The 17,307-nt window shown below is 42.6% G+C and overlaps 1 protein-coding gene across 2 annotated transcripts in view; it reads left to right on the forward strand.

Moving 5' to 3' along the window:
- Positions 1–17,307, forward strand: part of col27a1b (collagen, type XXVII, alpha 1b) — a 132,422-nt gene that overhangs the window by 37,422 nt on the left and 77,693 nt on the right. For both annotated transcript variants that reach the window (XM_084054968.1, XM_084054969.1), the window contains 5 exons: positions 6,859–6,903; positions 12,365–12,418; positions 14,411–14,455; positions 16,246–16,299; positions 16,889–16,933. In XM_084054968.1, the coding sequence (XP_083911094.1) occupies positions 6,859–6,903; positions 12,365–12,418; positions 14,411–14,455; positions 16,246–16,299; positions 16,889–16,933 (243 nt within the window). The remainder of the gene's footprint in view (positions 1–6,858; positions 6,904–12,364; positions 12,419–14,410; positions 14,456–16,245; positions 16,300–16,888; positions 16,934–17,307) is intronic.

Here is a 17,307-nt window from a genome sequence, read left to right on the forward strand (position 1 = left end):
TGTGGTCCTGTGTATTCAATTCATCAAGACATGTAAAGACATAGAATACTATGTCAAGTATATTTACAAAAAAACAGTTGGGGGTAACTCCCTTGATCCAAGCTGGAACACAATTGATTGATTGGTCATTAAAACAAACATCCTTTCAGAATGCACACGGCCCACCCATCTGACCACTTAAGTGTTAAGTGGGCCGCGAACACTTTTGATATTTTCAAGCAGGGCCCTGATCCAGAAAAGGCTGTGAACCGATGACATAAGTGGTTAAGTGGGTGTGAGAGCGATCTCTGTTCTCGTTAGGTGGAATTGCGGCCAAGCGTGACTGAGCCGCAATCAGAATCAGATTCATCTTTTAACATGTGGCAGCCCTGAGAGAGAAACTTCTAACTATCTGGGCCTGAACGCTGACAGGCGTGCTAATTGTTAAACGCAATGCTGAAATGTTGTTGATAAAATCAAGGCAGCTTGTCTAATTCTCACCAAAAATACACCTCATTGTCTGCAGCTGTGCTCAGCTCACTTATAGGATTTAACCCATTCAATCCGGGAACGCACGCATCTGTGTCATTTTAGATTTTAGCTATAAGCATTATTTTATACTTTGGCTATTCAAAAATAGCAGATATACAAGCTCATAGCGCGGCACCGAGTGCCGTGCTATGAGCTTGCAGATCTGCTGTGTTTGAAAAATCTTGAAAATCTGTGCAAATCTATGAATATATATATATTTTTTAACATTTTTAACTCGCATCTTTGCTTCTGGGGGTCCATGGCACAAAACATTTTGAAATGAGGGCCCCCAACCAAACACATTTAATTCTGGGGGTCTTTGACATGAAAAAGTTGGAGCACCACTGCTATAGCAACATACGGTTTTCAGAAAACTGTTAGGATTTAGAAGGCATTTGTAGCTGCGTTCCCGGATTGAATGGGTAAATTTTATTTGTATTTCTTTTCATAGCCCTACTCTGGCACTTGAAGCCAAAACATTTTATATGGACATAAAACCCCTTTTTGTATTTCAAGTTACATAATGTTCCAAAATGCCATCATCGGCCCCAGTATGGCAGACACTGGGCCAGCTAGCTGCCCTCTCGGTCACACCGTGACCTGGCCAGCTTTATTGGGCACTTTGCTTTACGTCACTCACTCTGCCACGGGAACAGTTGTGTGAGTGCTGGCGGACCCTTGGCACCGTGCCAGAGAACACCTCTCTCGCTGTGGGAAACGTGTAAAAGTTGTAATGGGAAGGTTAGCCTGGAGTCAGTCAGCGGCCTGAGCTGTAAAATAAGAGGTGTGTGTGTGTGTGTGTGTGTGTGTGTGTGTGTGTGTGTGTGTGTGTGTGTGTGTGTGTGTGTGTGTGTGTGTGTGTGTGTGTGTGTGTGTGTGTGTGTGTGTGTGTGTGTGTGTGTGTGTGTGTGTGTGTGTGTGTGTGAGTGTGAGAGAGAGTAACACTCTGGAGAGAGGATTACCAGTTCTGGGCCAACTTGTGTGCTCTTTCCACACATTGGAATAAGACCCAGATCTTTATTAGATTTTTCCCTCTTACTCCCGAACATTGTACATTAATATCCCAAACACTTACTGTGTGGCTAACGGCTGTTTGTCCAAGAGAGAAACGGTGTTGAATCTGTAGGTCTAAAAATGTCGTCGTCTTTTTTTTTATCGTTAAGCCTTTCCAGGTAAATGAGTAGATGAGGTGGGGACCCACATAGAAAGAACAGTTTAGCTTTTGCCAAGCTCAGCTTACGGTTACGGTTATTGTGATTTTGTCGCTGTCAGGCAGAAACCTCTTATATCCATATTTTAACATTTTGTGTTTTTCCGTAAATTAAAGCCCTACTTGATCGTACACCCAAAAGTATCAAAAGTAGCTGATCCACAAGCTCGAAACGCGGCACGAATCGGCGCATTTTGAGCTGGTAGATCTGCTACTTTTGCTGTTTTTGAACTTGAATCCAGAAAAGTAACAGTTTTGGTTTCCTCCCGACAGAGACGGTTTATACATAGTATAGCGCACCGGTGTCACGCATCGAAAATTGCCGATCTCCAAGCTCACAATGTGTCGCAGCACCACGTGTTGAGAGCTTGTAGATCTGCTATTTTCGCTGCGTGTCACGGCGCACGACCAAGTATAGCTCAGGCTTTACAAGCTTTTTCTTTTGGCTCGGGTGTCATAGCTGTGAGTGACAGTAATTAAAACGATCCATTCTCCACAACAACACCGCCAAATGGATGTGTGATCCATTGCCATGGGGGGGGGGCTTGCGTAACCAATTTAGATGATTTGGACAGCAGCAGAACCATTTGACACGTCGCTTCAAACAAAGACGTCTCTCTTTTCTGTTTTAACCCATTCAATCCGGGAACATGTCTGTGTCTTTTTAGATTTTAGCTATAGCCATTATTTTATACTTTGGCTATTCAAAAATAGCAGATATACAAGCTCATGGCTATGAGCTTGTGTCATAGCCATGAGCCTTAATCTCAGGCCTTAATGGGTTAAGAATGTTTTATGTCTCCCCGGCATAAAGACATCTCCGCAGATAAGAGCGAAAGTAGCGTACCTGCCCACCACCGCGGAGAGTGGGGGTTCGATTCCTGGGCCGCGGAGCCTGTTCAGCAGGGAGCGGAACTGGGAGGCATAGCATGTTCCTCTGCTTTCATTATGCGCTCCTGGTATGGGCTGTCACGAATCACGATGACAAATTTAAGTTGTCGATTTAATGTCACACAATGAATTGCGATTAATGATTCCATTGTGTTTTTGGCATTGGAACATATGAATAAAAACATAATTTCTGTTTGCCTTTTACGCTTCGTAATATATCATTGCACAGGGCAGATAATGACAAATACTATACAAATACAATACAACTTATTGCCATATTTAATCATTTTATACTTTCAAAACATTTAAAAATAGCAGAAATAGCGTATCTACAAGCTCAGAAGGAGACATGCAGTTGTCCACAACCCCCAGATCAACAGTAGGGGTTGGTTGGCAGCGACAGCGAGGAATTGGCATATATATAAAACCGACTGCCTAGCTTCATGCCAAACACTTCAAACGTTATTGGGAGGTTTTTCTTATGTAAAGCAACAGACTGTTTGCTCTGTGCCCACAATTCCTCTCGGGAACAATAAAGTTTACTCTCTCTCGTTCTCTCAGCTAACCACAGACGTTTCGGGCGCTTGGACACACGGACAAACGCGCGCACACTCGCTCACACACACAGACACTCATCATCATCATCATCATCATCATCATCCAGGGACCGCTGCGTTTGTTTCGGTGGTTTTTGCAGTGCTGGATGGAGGGCCCAGACACATTCTTTTGACGTTGTGCGTCCGTGCTCTGGCTCTCACTGCTCCTGTATTCTGTTATTCACTCTAAACTATTTCCAGCTTACTGTTGCTTGTCTGCAGATAAATAGACAGTCAGTGGTTTGACAGAGCTATCATAACGTCGCTGTCAGGCAGAAACCTTGTATCTCCGCGTTTCATCGTTTTGTGTTTTATGCCTATATGTTATACTTAATCATATTGTCCCTGTCAGGCAGAAACCTTTTATCTCCATATTTAAACTGTGTTTTTTCATAAATTAGTAGCAGATCCACAAGCTTGAGCGCCGCGTTTTCAGCTTGTACTGTAGATCTACTACTTTTGCTATTTTTTGAATCCTGAAATGTAACAGTTTTTGACATAATGACGTTTCCACCCGACAGAGATGATAAGATATGATAGTGTCTTGAAAAGTTTCAAAAATAGCCAATCTACAAGATCACAACGCATCGCATTGCAGCGCATTGTGAGCATGTAGCTATTTTCTCTAGTTTTGACTTTTCTTTTTACTTTTGAACTATTGTAAAGCGCTGTTGACGTTGCTGTTGTGCAGAGAACTCCACATTTCATCTTTTTATGCTTTTTATGCACTATGTTATACTTCATACTTCATTATGATAGTGCCGTGAAAAGTATTTTGACATTTTAGTATTTTAGACATAAACATTTTCGCTTATAATGCCAACAATAGGGACGCAAGGTGTCATTAAGAGACCTGGTCACTTTAGATTTCTTTGGCTATTCAAAAATAGCAGATCTACAAGCTCATAGCGCGGCACCAAGTGCCGCGCTATGAGCTTGTAGATCTGCTATTTTTGAAAAATCTTGAAAAAATATTTTTTAATTATTTTTTCTAAAAACTGTTTTAGATTTTTTTTAAAGAATCGCCTCAGGTCTCAATGGGTTAAGTCACTACACTGGATCCGTTTTTTTCCCCCCATTTCCTTAAAAGTGTCGGTTTTGGACATACAAGGTTTACGCGCGGCAGCGACGATAACGGGCACTCAGCGAGGCAGTTACGGTGAGTGGCCACCGGAACGGCATCTGGCTTCCATCTGGCTGCTCCAAAAGCAGCAATATGCTGACTGGAGTGGAAAAAAAACCCTTGCATTTCCAAAACATTGGAAAGTTAATCAATTCATTTATTTCGGGGGGTTATTTTTCATCTCTAATGAGATTACGGGCAGTGTCTTGACATTTACGGAGGAGATTATTTTACCAGCATTTTCCTCTTCAGCTACATACTTTTCACTAGTTTTTTTTTATGTTTTATTGTTTCGCATTTTCTCCTCATTTTATTGGTTGCCAATTCCCCCTTGTGTACTGTGGTTGCTGTCGCTGCCAAGCCAATACAGGGTTAGGGTGCAGACGACCACATGTCTCCTCCGATGCACGCCGAGCCACCAGCCGCTTCTTGTCACCTGACAGCCAGGGAGATTCAGTGGGAGAGCGTGTGACGCACGCCATGGTTCACGTCGGGGCTGCAGCTATCGATTATTCGATCGATTACGTTTACGAGATTTTTTTCGAGGAAATCAATTAGTTCGATTAACAGTTGCAGCCCTAGATCTCTCGCCTAGATAGTTTACACTGATTGATAAATGATTTAATCAACCACTTAAACCCTATACGGTTGACCGAGTCCATCAGGGCTTTCTACTAGTGTCTTTTCTGTCTCCTGTTATTGTGGGGAACGCTTTCGTCGAAAATAGCCGGTCGACAAGCTCACAACGCGTTGCGCTGTGACGCCGCGTTGTGAGCTTGTCGATCTGCTATTTTCCAGCGAAAGCTTTCCCCACAATACGGACGCTGGGGTTTAAGTGGTTAAAATAAAAAGATCTGCAAGCTCACAACGCATTGCATCGCGACACATTGTGAGCTGTTAGATCGGCTATTTTTGGTATTTTTTTTTAAAGAAAAACAATTACAACACTGTTGTACGACGAAGTATAAAATAGGTCTGAAGTGGTTAATCTGACTAATCTATTTAGTTATTGTCGTGTTGATTCATATACGTATATATATAGAGATCTTTTTTTTTTACAAATGATTTAAAAAAATGTGTTCTGCGATTATTCTATTAATCGAAAAAGTAATCAATAGACTAATCGCTAAAGCAGGGCTCTTCAACGTTTTCAGGCCAGGGACCCCCTAGCTGAGAGAGAGATGAAGCAGGGACCCCCTACTCTAAATTGCATAATTGTGTTTCAGATTAAATTTTTTTTTTTTTTTACTTAGTCTGCTCTTTTTTCCCTCTACACCTATACCTCTTTGCCAAAAATAGCCGATCTACAAGCTCTCAACGCCTCGCAGCGCGAGGCGTTGAGAGCTTGTAGATCTGCTATTTTCGGCTAATGTTCCCCTCAGAAAAGGAATTCTAGGGTTCAAGTGGTTAATGTAAAAAACTAAATACTATCACACAAAGATTTGGCGGACCCCCTATAGTAGCTCTGAGGACCCCCTAGGGGTCTTGGACCCCCTGTTGAAGACCCCTGCGCTAAAGGAAAGAAAATCAATAGTTGGAGCTGTGCTGTGTGCACACACTACAGTGGGTCTGTGGATCTTTTTAGTGTGCACAGTGTTCCTGCCTCTATGGCGGCTGGCGTGTTTTCATGGATGCTAATCCCCCGCGGGGCAGTCCTGTTGTTCACTCTCTACACTGCTGCTGACAGGCTGGGCCTGGCAAACGCCTCGATGGCAGAGCTTGGCAGGCTCTCCACCGCCGTGGGGATCAACTCCGTTTTCCCAGAGAGTTTGACTTTTACTCAGGCCTGGGGACCATTACTGGCCCCGGTCTTGAATAACCCATTAGAGGCCTTGAGGCCGATGCCACAAAATCAGTAGTTCTCAAACTTTTCCGTGCCAAGGACCCCCAAAATGATGTGTCTGGCCGGGGGACCCCTCCCCCATCTGAAAATGTTTTTGCCATGTGTTCAGAAAAGGTTGAGTACCACTGGCCTATTGTTTTCACCCGCTATGAAATGTAATTTCAATTTGAATTTCATTAACCCATTAAGGGAACGCATCAGTGTAACCACTTTAATCATTATTTTATACTTTGGCTATTCAAAAATAGCAGATATACAAGCTCATAGCGCGGCACCGAGTGCAAATTGAGATGGGGGTCCGCGGCCAAATACATATCATTTTGGGGGTCCTTGAGAAGAAAAAGTTTGAGCACCACTGATATAGAAACATAAGTTTTTCAGAAAAACTGTGGGATTTAGAAGACATGTTGTAGAATCCCGGGTCTCCTGAAATGTTTTACCACTGAGCTTATAAAGCCTGCCTGCTTGCTCTGGGGAGAAACTGAACCTTGACCTTCAGGTCAACATTTGCGTCAAAGGTCGTGTCTATCTTAATGTGCAGCGGAGCAGATTGTAAAAGTTATAATGTATTAACATATTCTACCATACAGATTGGACAAAATAACATTTTATGTTTATGCTGCGCTGTTTCGGCAAGAGCCGTAGACACATTAATAATCTAACTTTATTGCTCCTCTATTAACAGGGACATAAAGGCCATCCAGGTCCATCGGGTCTCCCAAGCGATCCTGTGAGTATATTTACTATTTGGACTACTATCTCTACCATATATATCTACTCTTTACTACTATCTCATTTACTACCTCTACTATATCTACTATTGACAATCTTTACCTTATATCTACTGTATACTCTCTTCTATCTATGTACCATCTTCTACAGGTACATACTATCTACTAATTCTACTATGTACTGTACAGTATGTACCATCTACTCTCTCTACTGTCTACACATAAGTAAGCCTTGCAGAGCCATGTCGTGCATAGGGAAGGAGCCTAGCACCTGCTTCTTTAGAGTGAGGCGGCTTGACGTACAAGTACACCCCTTGGTCATGACGCTAGTATGTCGCAGAGACTTACTGTACCCCCAGTCCAACCCTTGATGCTGAGTGCCAAAGCAGCGAGGCATTGGGTCCCATTTTTAGAGTCTTTGGTATAACCCGGCCGGGGAATTGAACCCCGACCTCCCAATCCCAGGGTGGACACTCTAACCAGCAAGGCAAGGCCAAACTATATATCTATACTCTACTATCTTTACTATCTGTTATCTCTACAACTATACAGTATCTACTGTCTCTACTAGCTTCTACAACCACAATGTGGTATATCTAGTTTTAACACTGTCATTACCGTTATAGAAAAGGAATAATACACTATTAATAGTAGGCGGACAATGTATGACAATTCAGAAATATATATTTATTGAACTAGTTACTATTTCATCAACTGTTTGGCTTTGTGTCAGAAAAAGCCTTCGGCTGCGAAACAATCCAACAAAAAAAACAACTAGTGGAGACGAGATATGAAGGCGCTCAGCACGGGTGACATCTCAATAATGGCTACAATGTGTTTGCTTTGGGTTTTATTTTTTTACTTTGCGTCCTTTGAAATGCTGTCACGCTGACTAATACGCCGCATTACATGCGGGCTGTAAAGGCTACAAGGCTACGCGTACGTCAACAAAAATGTTTACCTCTGGAACGAAGGAGGCTAAAGCCCTCGCTGTCAAAACAGACAGCTCCCTAAACACCGCGAGCGAGGCCCTCCATTTAGGGATGAGCGCCCGAGGAAGACAGGAAGAGAGAGAGATGGGGGGGAGGTGAGGAAATGCAGTGAAACACAAAAGTTTGTAGGAAAGGAACTGAGGCAATGGGAGCTAAAGCCAGAATAGTACATAGTTTCGCACCGAAAATAGACAGTGATGGAAAAAGTACTCAGATATAAGTAAAAGGCCTTTGTTCAAAATGTTACTTGAGTAAAAGTACAAAAGTATCGGCATCAAAATATGCTTAAAGTACCAAAAGTAAAAGTGCTAACAAGTTTGAAAGTAGCAGATCTACAACCTCACAACGCGTTGCGGTGTGACACGTTGTGAGCTTGCAGATCGGCTATTTTCAAATAGCCTATGTATAAAATAGGGCTAAAGTGGTTAAAGCATGTTTTATGATTGAATAATGAATATCTACAAAGTAACTAGTAACTCAAGTTTTCAAACAATTGTAGTGGAGTTAATGTAAAATATTGCCTCTGAGATGTAGTGGAGTAGAAGTAAAAGTATTGCAAGTTGGACATACTCCAGTAAAGTATACAGTAGATACCTCAACATTGTACTTAAGTACAGTACTTGAGTAAATGTACTTAGTCATTTGACACCACTGAAAATGGACTATACGTCACGCTGCGAAACACTGTGAGCTTGTAGATTGGCTATTTTTGACCGCGTCGTGATCTTGAGAATGGCTTATTTTCGGTGTGAGACACCGTTGTGCATGCTAAGCGTAAATCAGGCACAAACGATGGAGTAAAGAGAGCGGAGGAGAAGAACAGGAAGGAGCGTGAAGCCGGGACGTATTGTATGTGAACGTTACTTGGGGAATCTTGGCGGGAAGAGATAGAGTTTTTTTGTCATTGGCAGAGTTACAACTAGGCCAAATAGTCTGGACACCCCTAGGTCAGTCAGTCCTCCCTCAAGTCCCTCCAGGATTCCACCCCCAGTACAAATACTGCACGCTATCACTATGAAGAATGCGCTGTGTCACTGTGTGTGCGTGTGTGGGGGAGGGGGAGGGGGGTCGCGGCCTCCCCCTTCAATATATGTTACATTCTTTACTACAGATTATGTAAGACCCGAGAGTGTTAATTTAAACACTTTCAACCTGGTGTCCCTGTTTTGGGCATGTCATTATATAGGCATGCATTATATAGGCATGCAACATTTGAAAAGATACTCTGAAATGGCGGAAATAGGAGATCTGCAAGTTCACGCGGCATTGTTACGACCTTGTGAACTTGTAGGTCTGTTTCGCATGACACCGTCATACGACGGAGTATAAAATAGTGCTAAAGTTTGTTATGTGCATTGATATACATTTGTGTAAAACATGTATAGATTAACACGGAGGATTCTACTGTGTACTGCATGGCAGAATTAAAGAGTGTTTGTTCTGTAACAGGGGGTCTCCCCGTCTCCCTCAGCTCTTTAGTAAACAGAAAATACATTTTCAGATGGGTGGCCAAATTTCCGCATTGTGAGCTTGTAGATCGGCTATTTTCAAATGTTTTTTATACGTTTGAAAACTTGTGAAATGGTAGATTCTGCATAAGGAGTACTTTCTACTTTTGTTACTTTAAGTACATTTTGATACAAATACTTTTGTACTTTTACTCAAGTCAATTTTGAATTCCGGACTTCTACTTTTTTTTATTTTTTTTTACATTGCAGTATTGATACTTTTACATAAGTAAAACATGTGAGTACTTTTTCCACCGCTGCAAATTTTATCCAAGCAGGCGAGATGAGAGAGAAAACCCATTAATCAGCTTCAACATAGTATAGTGTTCCAGTTCAAAGTGTGTCTGCACACATTTTCACACATGTCATCACTTCCAATTACACTTCTTGATGCTGTATCCTGTGTTCTCTCTCCTGATTGGATGCAATTGGTATCCTGACCTGACCTGTTCACTAAAGAGCCAAAGAATTTTTAAAAATGACACGGTCTTAAATGGATTAATAAACAGCTTTTCACTGCGCTCGCCATGGCTACTATTGCTCCTAGTATCCTCTGATATAGTGGTTTCCTGCCACCCCTGACACACATTCTCATCTGGTGACATTTGGGTTTCCCCAGGAAGCTGAGAATACAGAGGCATAAACACGCCGGTCGCCACATGTAATTACTGCGGTCGGCTTTCAATATGCAAACGACCTATAATTTTTCCACATGCCTTTCGCTAATTAACCCCATGCTATGGTATGTTTCTTCCCATGCATATCGTCAGAGGGGAAACCTCACATGTCCAAAACTGTTACTTTTCAGAATAAAAATAATTCCAAAATAGCAAAAGTAGCAGATCCACAAGCTCACTTTTGATACTTTAGTGTGACGCTGTAGTATGATCAAGTAGGGCATTCATTTACGAAAAAACACAAAAAGTTGAAATATGGAGATAAGAGGTTTCTGCCCGACAACAACGATATACAAAGGTTTGATTCTCGCTCTCTCGCTTTCTCGCTCCCTCGCTCTCTCTCTGCCACATGGAAGCGATGAGCAGTGATGGAAGAAGTACTCTTTACTTAGGTAAAAGTAGCAATACCACGACGTAGAGACACTCTGTTGCAAGTATGTGTATTCAGAATTTCACTTGAGTAAAAGTATTGGTATCAATATATTCTTACATTCCCAAAGTAAAATAACAAAAATCTTTCAAAAAATAGCACATTTATTGTACAAGCTCACAATGTATAGCGACACATTGTGAGCTTGTAGGGCAGCAATTTTGAATAGCCAAAGTATAAAATAGGGCTTAATGGGTTAATATATATATTTTTTATCAATAAACTAAACCCGCAAAGTAACTATAGTAGCTAAAGTTAATCAAATAATTGTAGTGGCGTAAAAAGTACAATATTTGCCTGTGAGATGTAAGGCTAAATGGAAATACTCAAGTAAAAGTACCTCAAAGTTACTTACAGTAAGCGCAGGACTTGAGTAGATGTACTTAGTACGGTACTTACTTTCCACCATTGTTCCCATGCATATACAAAGGTTTGATTTGGTCTCTCTCTCTCTCTCGCCACATGGAAGCGATGAGTCATGCAGGGGGTTCATGTATTTGATGAGGACAAACTTATTAGGTCAGATCCCAGCGTACAGTAGTCAAACAGCTGAAAATACAGCCACATTAGAAGAGTGTTGACTGGCAGCTTAATGGAACAGTTAAAGAGCCAATATCCATAACAGCACAGCTTCCCTTATGCAATGCTGGCCTGATTAAACAAAAGCTCTTTATTAAAAAGGACTCCTCACTGGGATTTACTTCTTTTCTCTTCTCTTTCATCCTTCAGCTTTGATTCGTTACGCTCTTTTTCTTTTTTCTCTCCTTCTTTCTTTCTTTCCTTCTTTCTTTCTTTCTTTTCTTTCGCTCATGTCCTCTGATTTTCTCGCCAGGCCGAAAGCCCGTCCTTCTGTCTAATCTCCGGCACCGTTGGCTTGATCGCAGCGAAACTGTGCACACACACTCCCTGGATGCCAGAGCCGAACCGCTGCCCCAAATCTTTCACATGGGCCTGTTATAGCGCCACCAGGAGGCTGATTTTTGCAAAATACAGTTTTTGACAGTACAGATTTTGTCCAAACATCACGCATAACAGTATCTCTATAGTCATTAAACAAAACAGGTATTTCAGATTTTTCATATTCCATCCTGATTGGCTAAAATTGGCTTCCAAAGTTTGCAGGAGTGCTCCGTTTTCTCCGTCACAGCGTGCGATTTCCGTGGAATTTTGCACGCACATTCCCACTACGTCCCACTAGATCCCCATTTTTCACATCTGCCCTTCGTAGTGCCACCAAGAGGCCGACTTATGTGAAAACATTTTTTTTATATTACTACTCCTTCAGATTTGATCCACATTTCACAAATTCTCAAATTGGTACACATGAGCTCTATAGTCATGTGCTCAAGACAGATGTGTTTGATTTTTCTTGATTGTCTAAAGTTGGCAGGAGTGGCCCGTTTTGAACAAAATGCCTCAAATCAAAACGCAACGCCCGATTCCGGTGAAACTTTGCAGGCACATTCACGCTACGTTGAGGAACAAATGCCATCCTTTTGACATTGCCCTATTGTAGCGCCACCAGGAGGTCGATTTTTGCACAATTCTTTTTTTGATATTACTCCTACAGATTTTGTCCAAACATCACCCAAATCGGCACACATTATCTCTATAGTCATGTGATCAAGATGGATCTGTCCGATTCTTTATATTCCATCAACATTGCTGGCCCACAATAACCTACCTGACATGGCGGAGACCTGTGCTCTGAGGAGCACTTTCTCTAGTTCACTCTGTTCTGACAGAGATTGTAGGGCAGGCGGGGAAAAGTCTCTGTGGTCTGTTTTCCTGCCTCATCTCTCTCTCTCTCTGTCTCTTTCTCTCTGCCTCTCTCTCTCTCTCTCTCTCTACAGGGCGAGCGGGGAGGCGAAGGAAGTCCTGGGGCCAAAGGTTATCCTGGCAGGCAGGTGCAGTAAATCTAGTGTTGCAGTGATGGTTGAGCAGGGCCACACACGCACGCACGCACGCACACACACACACACACACACACACACACACACACACACACACACACACACACACACACACACACACACACACACACACACACACACACACACACACACACACACACACACACACACACACACACACACACACACACACACACACACACACACACACACTAGGACGGGCGTCGCAGACAATACTGTAAAGTCAACTTTTTGGTGGTGGGAATAGTGGGATGAAGGGAGACTGGTCCAGACCAGTGATTCTCAACCTTTTGAAGTTCAAGGACGTAACTCTTGAGTGTGTACAAATGGAACCATATGGGTCCATTTGGTTCCATTTGTACACACGCAAGAGTAACAGACCGGTATACAGTGTAGGTCCACTTGGACAGACAGGCAGACAGACCTTTCATTGATCCTTAGGGAAATTCAGTAGTCATTGGCAGCAATGAGTGAAGGATGAAACCAAGATACAGGTAATAATGGTAAAGAAGCATATTTTCTAGGCCACCAGAAGGTGGAAATACAGGTGAATAGGTACTGTATCGTGTGCATTCTATCAACAAGAGTTAGCATACTGTAATGAATAAATAGACTTAAAACTATAGGAGTAAATATAATATGTAATCTATCACAGTGAAATGGTACAGTATATCATAATGTGTGTACCGAGTATCAACAGTAAGTGCAGTCACATGTACAGTACCTAGCCATCTAGATATTACATCGACTCTGTCGGGTGGAAACCTCATATGTCCAAAACTGTTAGTTTTCAGGATTCAAATTCAAAAGTAGCAAAAATAACAGATCGACAAGCTCAAAATGAGTTGCTTCGCGCCGCGTTTCGAGCTTGCAGATCTGCTATTATTGTGTGACGCTGCAGCATGATCAAGTAGGGCATTACCGTGAAGGCAATACAAGTGTGCCTATACAGTAACTACAGCATTTACCCCGGTACAAACTGTGAGCTCCAGCTCAGCCCTTCCCCTTCGGGGAAGTAATGTTTGAAAGAAGTTTTCAAAAGTCCCCGCTGAGGATCATTTAGGACTGTTTTTTCCTGTCCTTTAAAACCTGTTCTCTCCCTTTCACTTGAAGCAGGCTGACAGTCTGAGGAGGCAGCTGGGAAAGCGCTCAGTCACTCGTGCTGTTTGAATGTTTACGATAGCTTGGAGTTCAGGCTTGGGTCTCAGTCATGGCGGCATTACGGCTGAGTTATACTTAGTCGTGCGCCGGTTTCGTGCGCTGAAAATAGCCGATCGACAAGCTCACGGCGCGCGGCAGTGTGACGCGTCCTGAGCTTGCTGATCGGTTTGTTTTCTATTGCCAATGTGGAGTATAACTCAGGCTTTATCCGTGCTAAGCTCTGATCCCTGTAGAGTCTTGGCGGCGTGTGATGGATTAGGTTTTAGCACCCCCTACCATCTGTGTCTGTGTGTGTGTGTGTGTGTGTGTGTGTGTGTGTGTGTGTGTGTGTGTGTGAGAGAGAGCTACTAGGGCTGCAAGTATGTCTCAAGACATTGTATTTTCCAGTGAGGAATTTTGCATGGTCGGAACCTTATCTTTTACGGGGATGTGGCGGGTAGAGCGTACTCTGTTGATTGACTTGCTGGCAAGGCCGTTGTTCTGTTGACCTGCATGCTAAAACGGTCACAGAAGTGTGGCTGAATTTTGGTGTTAACATATAGGGTTGCCAGGTTTTTTCCCATAGACTTGGGTTACTTTTTGAAGTAATTCTTTTACCCCGAGATTTGCAGGTTAATGGACAGACCTGGCAACCCCCACGCACAGTTGTAATTATGGATTTGCAAGATGTGTTATACACACAAATACTTCTCTGCCTTTTATTTCTATGCGTATGAAAGCATTTTTGAAAGCCTGCACAAATTCTACTCTTGTACAGGCTATTATATGTGACTGGAACGTCTTGTGTTCTCTCCTTTTTTTTAGGGTTTACCTGGGCCTGTAGGGAAAATGGGGCCTAAAGGTGCCAGGGTAAGTAACGTTGAAGGTAAAATACAATTTGAGAACAGATTTATTTGAGCGCTCAGCGTTGTAAATGAACTGGGAAATGTGTGCTAAATGAATTAACTTAACCAGAGTGGGCACATAAAAAGAGCAGGGCTGTAAACGCCATTCTTCTTGGTTGTTAAGTCCATGATGATAATGACAGATGCGTGTGCGTTAGCATATTTGAGGTACCGTATGAGCAATTAACTCCCAATTTCAAGCCTAGCTTAAATCTTCTACATGCTACTGTTGCCGTGCAAGGCTGCCTATAAAACACCATGTCTTTTTCCTGCGGCTATAGGAGATTATGGACGTTGCGGTGGATAATTTTCTCTCATTTTGTGGCCATGTTTGTTATCCCATTATTCTTGCCTTCTTATGCTTGATTTATAATTGGTTGTGTGCCGGTGGCGTGCGTACGAAATAGCTACAAGCTCACAACGTGTTGTAGATCTGCTATTTTCGACGCACGACAACAAAGCGCCAACCAAGAATAAATCAGGCTTTATACTGTAGCTTCCTCTTTCTACACATTCTCACTCCTAGGTCTTAATACGGTGATGAGTTGGGGAAAAATATACTGTCACGTCAGACGTTTTACCCACGTCACGTGACTGACCATGGAAAGCGGACGTGCGTTCTCAATCCCAACTCATTCTAGATGGACTCGACAGTAAACACATTTAAAACAAGGCAGGCTTGTGCCGTCAGAAGTGTGCCGGAGGCGCCAGCCGTGTGATGTCAGCTTTTGCCGACTCAGCGCCGCTCGCGTTGCATACCGATAGGCTTAGAAGAATCCAGTGGTGTAAAGTAACTAAGTACATTAAAGTACAATTTTGAGGTACTTTTACTTTAATCATACATCTTCACTACATCTACATCTACTCCACTACATCTCAGAGGCAAATATTGTACTTTTACTCCACTACAATTATTTAAAAACTTTAGTTACTTGTTACTTTGCAGATCAATTATTACATTATAAAACATACATTAACCACTTCAGCCCTATTTTATACTTAGGCAATTTGAAAATACAAATGCTCACAACGTGTCGCAACGCGTTGTGAGCTTGTAGATCTGCTATTTTCAAACATTTTAGTACTTTTACTTTTGGTACTTTAAGTACATTTTGATGCCAATACTTTTGTACTTTTACCCAAGTAACATTTTGAACACAGGCCTTTTACTTGTAACAGAGTATTTTTATGTTGTGGTATTGCCACTTTTACTTTAACATATCTGAGTACTTTTTCCACCACTGGAAGAATCCTAAATCAAGTTGTCAATATGCAACGCGACAAATAAAGCCCGTTGTGTCAAACGTCTTGATGCTTGCTCAGATGTCGCCCAACTCGTCACCGCCGCACGAACCCGGATGTGAGAATGCGTTGACCTCTTGACCTCAGTGATTGTCTCTCTCCCTCCCGATGAGCAGGTTGTGGAGTCTTCTGAGATCCCTGAGGTGAGGGTATGTGCCCTTGGACTACATCGTGGAAGCCAGCACCATGCAGTCCATGGGCATATACACTTGCCTCAAGGCTTGTTTCTTCAAGACCGCCGTAGCGCACCTGCATGCACGCCCACACCTGGAACCCGAACCCGAAGCCAAGCGTCCCTCCACGAAAGTCACGGGAGATTCGCCAAAATCTAACCCCCGGTCTCCATTGTCTTTCCTTTCCCTGCCCTTCTCCCTTATCCTATCGTTCCGTATTCCTCTTCATCTTTTCCTCGTCCCTTTTCATCGCCTTTTTTCCTCACGTTCATCTCGTCAGGGTCACATCGGAGTCCCCGGGCTTTTTGGTCTCCCCGGTGCTGATGGGGAGAGAGTGAGTATCAGTTTTAGTTAGTAAAACTAATCGGTTTAATCAATTATACAATATAATCAATAATTGATCATTTATTAAAATAATCCATTAATAATCGACCTGTCATTCCAGGTGAAAAAACAAGTCACAATGGCCTATTTTTGCTATGATTACAGGTGTGCCTTGATATTTTAACTTGCCTATTAGTGTGCCTTGGGCACAAAACGTTTGAAAACCCCATTCATGCGCTACTCTATGCCCTCAGCAGCACAACGTTCCTTTCACAATATTTACACAGGATTGAGCCTTTAGCGGGGAAAGCCAAATCCCCCCTACTGTTTTGGAAAAGAGTAACACCTAGGAGAGATGGAAACAGAACTGCTTTGGATTAACCCAGCCAGGACTCAAATTCCCATGAGCCTCCAGGGCAGTGTATTAGGATAGCAGTTCCAACTCTCTAAGGATATTTAGTGCCGAGTCTCAATATTTACATGTCTCCCTTCCTCCCCTTTTTGGGCAATAAAAGTAATCTATGTGCTTACCTCCTTCTTTGCCCCAAATCCCTTTCTCTGTCCCCTCACGTTTGTGCTCTTTTTCTGTGTGTTTCCAGGGAATTCCTGGTGTTCATGGGAAGAAGGGCAAGATGGGTAGGCCGGTAAAGTTTTCTCTCAACATACTTTTTAGAAAGCCTTTTTAATGCAATGCCATGAACTCAATTAAACACATTCAACCTGGTGCCCCTATTTTAGGCATGTCATTCATTTTGAAAAAAATAGCTCATCTACAGTTTGCGATGCGAGGCGTCGTGAGCTTGTAGATAGGCTGTTTTTACTATTATAGTATATAGGGGTTAAGTGATTAAACAAAAATGCAGAACGCAAACCATGACCACACCAGTTTGAAATATGTTCTATGTCTCTCGATTGTGACCTGGATGTCTTTGAACGTTTTGGCCCAAACCATCGGATGAACATCTTGGGGGCAGCTATGGATCATTCCCCACAAGTTTCTTGGAAATCCGGCCATCCG

The sequence above is a fragment of the Gymnoscopelus microlampas genome (assembly GCF_963454915.1).
Source record: "Gymnoscopelus microlampas genome assembly, chromosome: 4".
Classification (NCBI taxonomy): domain Eukaryota; kingdom Metazoa; phylum Chordata; class Actinopteri; order Myctophiformes; family Myctophidae; genus Gymnoscopelus; species Gymnoscopelus microlampas.